The sequence below is a fragment of the Hippocampus comes genome, unplaced genomic scaffold (genome assembly GCF_001891065.2).
Source record: "Hippocampus comes isolate QL1 unplaced genomic scaffold, H_comes_QL1_v1.1 scaffold174, whole genome shotgun sequence".
NCBI lineage: Eukaryota > Metazoa > Chordata > Actinopteri > Syngnathiformes > Syngnathidae > Hippocampus > Hippocampus comes.
Genome location: NW_017805983.1, coordinates 1459361 through 1469371, shown reverse-complemented (window position 1 = coordinate 1469371; position 10011 = coordinate 1459361). Strand labels below are relative to the sequence as shown.

Here is a 10011-nt window from a genome sequence, read left to right as displayed (position 1 = left end):
CGTGCGCGCGCGCACACACACACACACACACACACACACACACACATTTATTTATTTATTTTTTCCGGAATTTTCAGAAAAGCCCACTTTCATCTCTGATGTAAAAAAGTGACCAGTAGATGGTAGTGATGCCTCACATGCTTGAAATGCATGCTTTTACAATAAGCTCCTTTTCTCCGTTTTTTGCCCAGGAATTGCCATTTTCATGAAACTTAGCCAGCCATTTTGTAATGCCGATTGCTGAAGAATGGAAAAAGATAGAAACATAATTTTTTTTTCTGCTGAAAGAAGAGAGTCCAAACTTTATTCTGGTAGGCTCCGTGTTTATGTAGCATTAGAACCAAATATTCTGTGGGTCTTGCAAGATCAGTCAAAATCCAGTAAAACGCTGGGATTGAGTGGGTTGCTCCAGTGAAAATGGCTGGGATTGAATGAGTTAAGAGAAATGGCTTACAATGTCATTAAAATAAAACATATTGCAGCTTTCATTCTAACATTTTCAGAGTATGATTTGGGCACTGCATATACATGTGCACATAATTTCAGGTCAGGATCAATCACGGTTTTCGGACGTAGAACTTTTCATAGACCTACCATTTTCTGGAGGCTGACAGGTTGGCTGCATTTGCCAGATCAAGGGATGCCTTTTATTTGTCAACTGTGGGGCTGTGAAGCCCTTTGAGACTCTTCTATGGTTCAGGGACGTATAAATCAATTTGACTTGACTGGAATCCTCAAACATCAATCAGTACAGTATGTTTTTTTTTTTTTGTCATGAAACAATAATGTGTTTGTCTGAATGAGACTTTGGAAAATTTGGATTGGTAGAGCAATATCAAGCAACATTTAATGAGCATGTTGTACAGACCCAGTAGTCTTTAACAGACGCCTCGTGTGATCGTCACAGTGTATTTGTCTTCAGTCCGCAGAGCGCCAAAGGACGTAACGACACCTTCTACTTGACTCCGGAGCCCGTTGTGGCTCCAAACAGCCCCATCTGGTACTCCACTCAGCCTATCCCAAAAGAGGAGCTGGAGCAGATGCTGACCCGTATCCTTGTTGTCCGTGAAATCCAAGAGACCATCAACATGTCAGAGAGTGCGCACTAATTGGACCGAAGAAAAAAGCCACATGAACAAGACTGCTTCCTTTTCTTCACCCGGCCTTTGAATGCTCACTTAGTAGTAGTTCTCGATCCTCACATTCTCTCATGGGCATGTATGTGTTCATATTATTATGTCTGGATACACACTATCTTGTACATGTTAAATGTACATACAATCAATGCAAGCAATTCTTTCTCCTTCAAAGGATTTACTGAACTACTCTGCTATTTTGTTCCTTTTTTTTTTTTTTTTTTTTTTGGCCAAAGGATGATTGGACCTCATCTCTCTGCTATCATTTGTATCTTATTTTAACTGTGGGTCTTTTTTTTTTTTTTTTAAATCATTACTCTCTCTTGGTTCTTTATATGCTTTCCAGAAACAAAACCGTAATATATTTCTTTGCTGATTCTCATGGACATCCTCCTTCCATCTGTCTTCAATGAACATCTTGGCCGTACTGAGGCTGGGTGTGGTGTGACGTCTTTGTTGTTTTTTCCCGCTTTTGGATCTGTTCACACAAGGACTTGGAACTTGGGGAATGCCAGTTGCGCTACAACAGTTGACGTCATTGACTGTTGACCCCCCCCCCCCAAATGGAACAGAAATGTTTCTGAACACTCGCTACACCATGGACAGGTGGCAGCAGGAGCAGTCCCGGGTTGCCCGTTCTTCAATACATCACCAAGCCTAAAATGATTCTGGAATTTATTAATTTTTTTTTTTTTTTTTTTTTTTAATTCACAGCTTAATATATGAGTTGGAAGACTCAAATAAGTGACACAAGCCCTTAATGTTCTATAGTGTATAATACTCTACTCCATGTATCAAGACTGGCTGTGCCTGGGGGTGTTTTGAAACATGACCTTTTTTTTGTACAGCTGCTATATCATGTTTTTGCCTTTCTAGTAAAGTCCAGTGTCAGTTCTGCACCTGCATCCTTAAGTACTAGTAGCCTGCATTGTGTAATAAAACACTGCACAATGATTTTTCAATACAAAATGTAATTGAGAAAAAAAAGTCACAGTATAAAGCTGACGACATACAAGAAAGACCAGCAGCAAACTTTTGTGACAGATGAATGTGCGGTTGGAGCCGCATTGTTCGCTTGAAAGTAGTACAGCATTTTGCAACAGGTTTGTCCTGCCTTTCGGGTTTGTGATTTTCTCTTGCCTGGTGACAGGTTGCTTTGGTTTTCATGTGATAGAGCAGGAGTGCAGTTGCTGCATTGTGTGTAGCTATATTTTCCCATAATGGAACTATAAACATGATTTGCCTGTGGGCAGGGGTACCATCCGGGATTTGGGGCCTTCCAATGTTTAAGACAAAAGTAGATATTTTTTTAATTTTTTTAATAGGGCCCCTTTCAGTCAATGGCCCCTTAGCCCATGTGAGGTCAAAAGGCATGTGGGCCTGGATTCAGCTGTGATGAAGAGGGTAGCATTCTCTGCAGTAGCTTCCTGGGTTGTAAAATCTGTTGCAATGTGCTCTGTGCTTGGCCCGGCTGAGATTTCCGTCTATGATGGCGCTTTCTCCTCAGCTCTCGGTTCGTGTGTTGTAAGTGGGTTAAGCTGTTCAAAATTCAGAATAAGGTAAACGGTCATCAAATGTCAACTCATATTCCAGGGAAGAAACATAATTTGAATAAGTTTGCCACTCATGGCTCAAGTACTGCTTCTGTTTGCTCACCAAGATGACTTGCCACCACTTAGCCAGTATAGCAGACACTGGTGAACGAATATGTACTGCTCCTAATACGTAAAGAGACAAGAGACAATTAACATTTTAAATTAACAACCCTCCAATGCCCCTTCAATAAACCAATAAGTCATTCATGAATTGGTAAATTTATTCCTAAAAATCAATTTATATTTTACATTTCTCTAGGCCGTGTCTGTGGATGCAAGATTTCTTTTTTCTTGTCCAATCAGATTTCAGCCTCTATATGTTGCCATGTTAGCCCATGTAAAATATAGCAATGGGACTGTTTCTAAACAATCAGATTTCAAATTCTCCTCACAATTACATTTTTCCATCCTCTTGTTGGTTCATCAGAGTAAGTCAAGTAGGACTGGCAAACACTTTGCACCCAATAATACATTTAATAATAAGCATCTCTGGCTACTGTGTGATGTATTTTATTCAATTATTTGTTGTCACATTTTTAGATCAATATTGATTGTGCTCCACTTACAGTGGTGGTACTAAGAGGGGGATTAGGTTAGGTAAGTTCCTACTGAAGAACCAGGTACCAAACTTCCACTTGTCAATATAAACAAATATTCAAATGCATTTTCATTGTTGCACACTTTGCCTTTGATCTTTTCTGCAGCAACTGTGTGACTACTTATCAGATCGTTTTGTGATTTTTTTTTTTTTTTTCCCGCCTGTGGGTTTACCAGTATCTGAACCATCCCCATTCGATGTAGTCGTAAGTCAGCCACAGCAGCGCGTATATTGGGCCGGATGCCCCTCACGCACAGCTGCATCAGCCACATCAGCGTGACGAAGGTCCCCGATCGGCCTACACCTGCACTGATATACACAGCACAGATGGATTGTAAACGGTGAATGAGTAAAAAGCCTCTGGAAGGCACGGCAGTTCATCATGCTGCCAGCATGATGATATTGCCAGAGGTCAGACCTGCAGTGCACAACAGCTGGACCCAAACGTGGAATGGCGTCCAAATGCTGCCGCACGTGATCTGTAAAGGCACAGAGTGAGGATGGGTCTCTGGGGATGCCCCGGTCCGGCCAGGATGGATAGTGGTAGTGTGTTATGTTATGATCTGTTGGACAGTCTCTCTAAAAATAGAAAAACACAGCACCCTGCTTTAATGAACATAGACAGTTTGCATTATAACCTGTGCGAAAGGCATGCACCTCAGTTAACAGTTGGTGATTTAAAAGTGGCAACTGGGAAGACAAATTGTTTCTAACCTGTCTGAGGTTAATGGTGGACATAAAATAGTCTGGGCCTTGTTTCCGAGCCATTGTCGTTACTTGGAATGGTCCGTGATAAACTGTTCCTGGTTCCAGAGACCAATACTCATCACATAGTACCTGCACCCAGAGAAACAGTTGACTTGCTTATACATTACATGAAAGTATATATATGTTAAAAGATTGCTAGAGTGATAGATGATGTATACTGCCTGGACAAAAAGTCAACATGTAGCCTTAAATAAACAATTTATATGCATATCTTCACAAGTATTTGGTACAAGGGAAAGGACGCTTGATAATTGTAAAAAAAAAAAAGGCTACTTTACAGATTTCATTTATCACGGATTCTTTTTGGAACGTAACCGCCGTGATAAACGAGGGATTACTGTACCCTTAAAATGTGATAAGAAGTTGTTACTGAGCTCTATTGATCTAACTAATTTTTCAACAGATTGGGCGCCTTAGATGATTGTTATCCTACCTGTATGTCTGTATTCCTATAGTGTCTGTGTGTGAATAGTCGTTATTTGAAGGACTATCACTCCCCAAGTCGATGCTAATATCCCGTTAGCATGTCAGTGGGATGTACATAGATTTTAGCACTGGTGATTACTTTAAAAACAAATCATGTCTTATGTACAATGTGCGTAATTTTGTTGTGCGTTTAGTTTGACTGTAAACTTCCACTGGGGTGTCATATTTTTAAGATGAAGAGAAGTCAAAATGTAAATCAGGATTAACTTTCGACCAAGTGCCCAGCCTCGTATGTAGTGTGTGGACCAGTTAGGTTACACAGATAGGCAGGAGAAAAGAAGGTTTGCTGCGCTTGCATCAGCATCTCGTGTAAGATGTATTTTCTTGAAAGGTTTAATATTGATATACAGTATATTGTTTGTGACCTGCTATATTGTAGTGTAGAGGTTTGCAGTTGTTTGTTTCTTGCTTTGGTTAGCCTCACGTATGCAAAATATCTCTATCTCTTTCTATTCTGTAATGCAACAAAGTTATATTCATTTTTGTACATTATTTTATTGTTTAGATGTGATGGTGTTATTAAGAAGTGGATTAGGTCACTAAATGACCCAGGTCCGAAACTCACTGCCTTCCACAATGTTTAGGAATGTATTTATTGTAAACGGAGATCTTGATACACACACGTCAACGCAGTCGGAGAGTGTCTCACCAAGTCCCTGTCTCGCAGCGCTGTCACCATGACGATTATCCTGACATTCTGCTCCCAAACCATTCTCCAGAAATCCTCCATGGTGTTGCGCATGGGAGCCTGGGTGCAGATGAAGTCTCTCTCAGATCCTCCACCCTGCACGCAAATGTGGCGACACCCGTGCGTCTGTGTAAACCACGCTATCATATTCTTTTAGGCGAGTGAATGGACTCTTACGGGGACAAAATTGGCGTTAATGTAGTCAGAGTTGGGGAAGTTTTGAATGGACAGCCTCACACGGCAGTGGTCATCTGTAGGCAAAACCGTGGTTGACAGAAAGAAAGACCTAAACACTGCTGAACAAACTTTAAAAAATGGTGTTAAGCACTTACATGGCAAGATGTATGGGTATCGGTTCTTTTCTCTGTTAGCCTCCAAGTCCGCCGTCCTGGTTGGAAGCTCTTTACCAACATCTTTCAGCTCCTTTACAAAGACATCAATGAGATTTTTGTTTGAGTCCAGTCGATGGAAATGTTTAATATTTATGGTTTTCATGCTTGAACTTAATTTATCAAATAATCACATCCGTTCAAATGTGTGACTAATAGAGCATTCCTAAAAGAAGCAAATGGGTGAACTGTGACTGAAACGAAATTAAATTTGACCTTTGTCAAAGCAAAGGTATTCTTACTCGGAAACATGAAACAAATGTTCTGACCTCAAATTCATGCTTATAGCCTCTGTTGTCACAAGCAGAGAGGACCTGACATGTAGACTCAAACTCTCTCAGGATCTCTGCTCTTGAGGCGGTCTGCACTCTGCAAAACAAACCCGTCATTAATATCATCTTCACATTTACAGCGATCAAAAGTCTACACACCCTTGCTTAAATGCTGTTTTTTTAATATAAAAAATGTGACCAAGATAAATCATTGCAAAAAAAAATCACTCATTTGACCTATTGCCTGCACAACTCAATTATATGACTTTTTAAAAAATGTTTTTGAGGGTGGAAGTAAATATGCGGTTGAACAAATGTGCACACCTTATAAGAGGGGATGTGTCTGTTTTAAGAATGAACCAATCACATCCAATCTCATTTTAAATGCGAGTCGGCACCAAGGTGATTATAGTTCAATGAAAATTAATGCAATAACTGAGCCTAAAATTTAGAAAACCTAATAATCAAATAAAAATGAAAGTGCTTTACAAAAAAAAAAAAAATCAACACTAACTGAAGGTACATTTTAGAATTATGAAACTAACTGAAATTAACTACAACTATATCATTGTGTTTTGTCAATTAATATCATACATGAGCTCTGGGATTCATTGTATTTTGGTATTGCTGTACCGCCATACAGAAGAAAGAAGGTCAACCTGTTGTTTGAGAAGTGTAGTTTACCTTACTTTATGACACAATACTAATTGACATTTTTTTATGTCACTTGACAAATACTCCTTCCATCCATCCATTTTCCAATCTGCTTATCCTCACAAGGGTCACGGGCATGCGAGCGCCTATCCCAGCCGTCATCGGGCAATAGGCGGGGGTATACTCTGAAATGGTTGCCAGCCAATCGCAGGGCACACATAGACGAACAACCATTCGCATTCACAGTCACACCTAGGGATTATTTAGAGTGTTCCATTAACCTATCGTGCATGTTTTTGGAATGTGGTAGGAAACCGGAGTATCCGGAGAAAACCCACGCAGGCACGGGGAAAACGCACGTGCACAGTCCACACGGGAAGGCCGGAACAGGAAGAGCTTTCACAGTAATGCTGACTACTATTTGGAATTGCCCTTCCACTTTGACTAACGCTCCAGTTCCCATTTAAAACAAATAGCCCTGAAGCATGATCCTGCCGCCATCATGCTACATCAGCTACTTTGTGGGTATGTTGTTGACCAGCAGGGTTGTGTTTGTACCAAACATGCCTTTTAGAATGAGGGCCAAGAAAAGTTCAACGCAGCACGTTTTCAGTTCATGTGTCGACAAGTCTATTCTGAATGTGCACTGCATGCGTGCGTGCGTGTGTGTGATTTTACTGACAATAGGGAAAAACTGATCTTTCAAGCATTTTCTGAAAACGATGGAGTGAAATTTTACAGGCCTGACCTCATGTCTCTTCTTTAATGCGGAGCACTAACTCAAGCAGGATATTGAAGAATGATCATTACCAGGCTCAGTCTTGATACTGTAAAAAAGAAAAAAACATTTCAGAAAGTACACTAAATTGCCTGTGTGATGAAATAAGAACTGGAAGCAGTGACTATACTGTACACTTCCTGTTTCCCAGTCTTTCTCCTCAGTGTGTGTCCATGTATTCAATTGTGCTGATTTAAAAGAGAACATATGAGGTCTAGCTCCTCATGTCTAGCATAGCCGTGTGTTGCGCCCAACGAAATACTTACAGCACAAGCCTGACGGCTCCAACAAGAAGAAAAACCTGCTCCAACAAGTTTCTAACCCCAAACACTCCAACACGGGCACAATTTCATGGATAACTGGTTTCATGCGGTATCTATAGAATATAGATTTACCTTTGAGAACAATGTGTTCCTGAGGCTTTCTAGTGTGCTGCAGATCCAAGACAAACCAGCATCCTGTTTTGCGTCTGTTTTTAATAATTTTCCCACCGTGGCCTGAATCCAAGGCAAGCGGTGAGAAGGGTGGAGCCACAGGGTGGAGACTGGAGCTGTTAGGAAATGAAGAGGCGCACTGTAGTCTATTGTATATCATGTGCCCTTGGCTATTCTTCATCAGTCTTTGTATTTGATAAACAAGGCATCTCTTCTGGGAGAAGCTCGTTGATGTTCTCAACACTTATTTCCCCAAGGTAAAGGCAATTATGCACATTTGTTCCAGACACAGTTTATTGTACTGTATAGTCGTAGGCTGATGTGCTCAGAATGAAAATCTTCATGATCAGTTTCATTCTGTCATAGAATAGACTGCAGGGAAAACAGTATTGTAGTATCATGGTGCTGAGGCCTCGGTCACTCCTCAGTAATGCTGCCCATCTGTGAAACAAAAACAAAGACAAGCTCGCCCACTTTCAAATGCCCTCATTTGCCGACATTAAAATGTCCAAAGCCAAACTCATTCTCACAGTCAGAACACATAGAAATGTCACCGAGTGTTTTACTGTATTGCTGCTCAAGGGCTCCCCCTACAGTGGGAAGCCAATACAACAACTGGAGTGGAAAACACACGTTTGGGCTTTACTAAAACGGTAGTTCTCAAACTTTTTACACCAAGTATCACCGACAGGTTGTAGGCCCAACAAAAATAAAGAGCTTTTAAACATTGAATGCAAATGTATGATGCTTGAAAGTTAAACACAACAATGGTCCATAGAAAATGTATTGCACTTGTAGAGTTAAAAAAAAATGCATGAAGAGTACAAAATGTACTGTACTCGTTGTGAAAGCGTTTTAGTAGGCTGTATTCATAGCTTCACGCTCTGTATGAAAATGTTTGATTAGGTTTCATCATTTAAATTAATTTTGTTTTGTATCAGTCTTTACTTTCTTTACCGCTAGAGGGAACCTGCGTACCACTAGTGGTCCTCGTTCCACACTTTGTCAATGGCAGTATGACTCTACTGAAACATTGCCCTTTCGTAAATATGGAAGGACCGTTGGAAGTTTTTTCAGTGACCGCACAAGCATTAGAGAAGTTGGTGGTCCTTATTTCACCTCTGAGTACAGTTAAACGTGCCTCAATATTACAATCATGATTAAAAACAAACAGAACACCACATTAAAAATGAAAAAGTGAGAGTTTAAATGTTCCTCTATTGACCATTCAAATGTCCGCAGGCATTTTTAAAAGCCATTCAAACAGAACGTTCCTGGCATTTGTTTTTGTTTTTCAGTGCTTTAGAATGGCAGAAGCATTCAGAATCACGTGTTGAGTATGTCATAAATAAACATTTTACAAACAGTTGTCTTTTGAAAGAGTACCGTAATTTCAGTAGTCCAGGAGCTGGTGGTCAGGCCCAGCAAGGCCTAAAAATCTCAGACGCTCTGACCTACATTTATAATTTAAATTCTAATCCAGTATATGAAATTTTATTATGTACTTCCAACATTTCATTTTGTGGGTTTTCACTTGACTCTACCGCTTCTAATATGTGTATGTGGAGGTTGGATATTTATTGTCCAATTAGATTTTAGCATGTGTGTCAGTCATATACGCCCAAGGCCTTCAGAACCAGGAGTGCTGGCCCACGTGACTGAACTGAACATTCTGTTTTTGTGATTTTATGAAATAACTGTGAAGTACTTCAGATGATCTAGGTGGCACAGTTGCATGCCATTTTGATTGTTTTTTTGTATTTGAGACACGATAACGGTGGTAGGTGGATTAAGTTGGATAAGCCCCCAGAAGGCTCAGGTACCAAATGCACCACCCTTCACTGCAATAATTCAAACAATGAGCTGTAAAAATGATGCCCAGAAGAAAAAAAAAATCTTTCTTTGTTGTTGATGTAACGAGATGGCAAATAGTGATTATATTTAATTAAAAAAAAATGAATGTATTTGGGCAGGCGTCAGTGTTAATGAGTGATTCTCATGGTAACATCATGAGTGTTTGAAGAACAGACTGTAACCTTGCCTATTTTAAGACTTAATGGAGGTGTCTGAGTGAGGATAAAGAGGAAGACTGAGAATGGTACTTGAAGTGGATGGAAAGTACATTAACCCCGTATCCACCTCCCTGCCCCCTGCTGAAAATATATGTGTGTGTGTGTGTGTGTGTGTGTGTGTGTGTGTGTGTGTGTGTAACT

The 10011-nt window shown here is 40.2% G+C and overlaps 2 protein-coding genes across 3 annotated transcripts in view; one reads left to right on the top strand and one right to left on the bottom strand.

Moving 5' to 3' along the window:
* Window positions 1–2033, top strand: part of LOC109528495 (glutamine-rich protein 1-like) — a 12297-nt gene extending 10264 nt beyond the window's left edge. For both annotated transcript variants that reach the window (XM_019891182.1, XM_019891180.1), the window contains exon 12: window positions 923–2033. In XM_019891182.1, coding sequence (XP_019746741.1) covers window positions 923–1109 — 187 coding nt within the window. In that variant the 3' untranslated portion in view covers window positions 1110–2033. The remainder of the gene's footprint in view (window positions 1–922) is intronic.
* Window positions 2034–2265: 232 nt separating this feature from the next.
* On the bottom strand, window positions 2266–7911 carry LOC109528496 (receptor-type tyrosine-protein phosphatase eta-like). Its single transcript, XM_019891183.1, has 11 exons — window positions 7760–7911; window positions 7335–7413; window positions 5930–6029; window positions 5604–5694; window positions 5449–5522; window positions 5233–5367; window positions 4044–4166; window positions 3748–3908; window positions 3503–3638; window positions 2793–2854; window positions 2266–2674 (listed from the first exon to the last, which is right to left on the bottom strand). The coding sequence occupies exons 2-11, from the start codon at window positions 7337–7339 to the stop codon at window positions 2500–2502; spliced, it is 1062 nt and encodes a 353-aa protein (XP_019746742.1). The 5' UTR covers window positions 7340–7413; window positions 7760–7911; the 3' UTR covers window positions 2266–2499.
* Between the last annotated feature and the right edge of the window lie 2100 nt (window positions 7912–10011).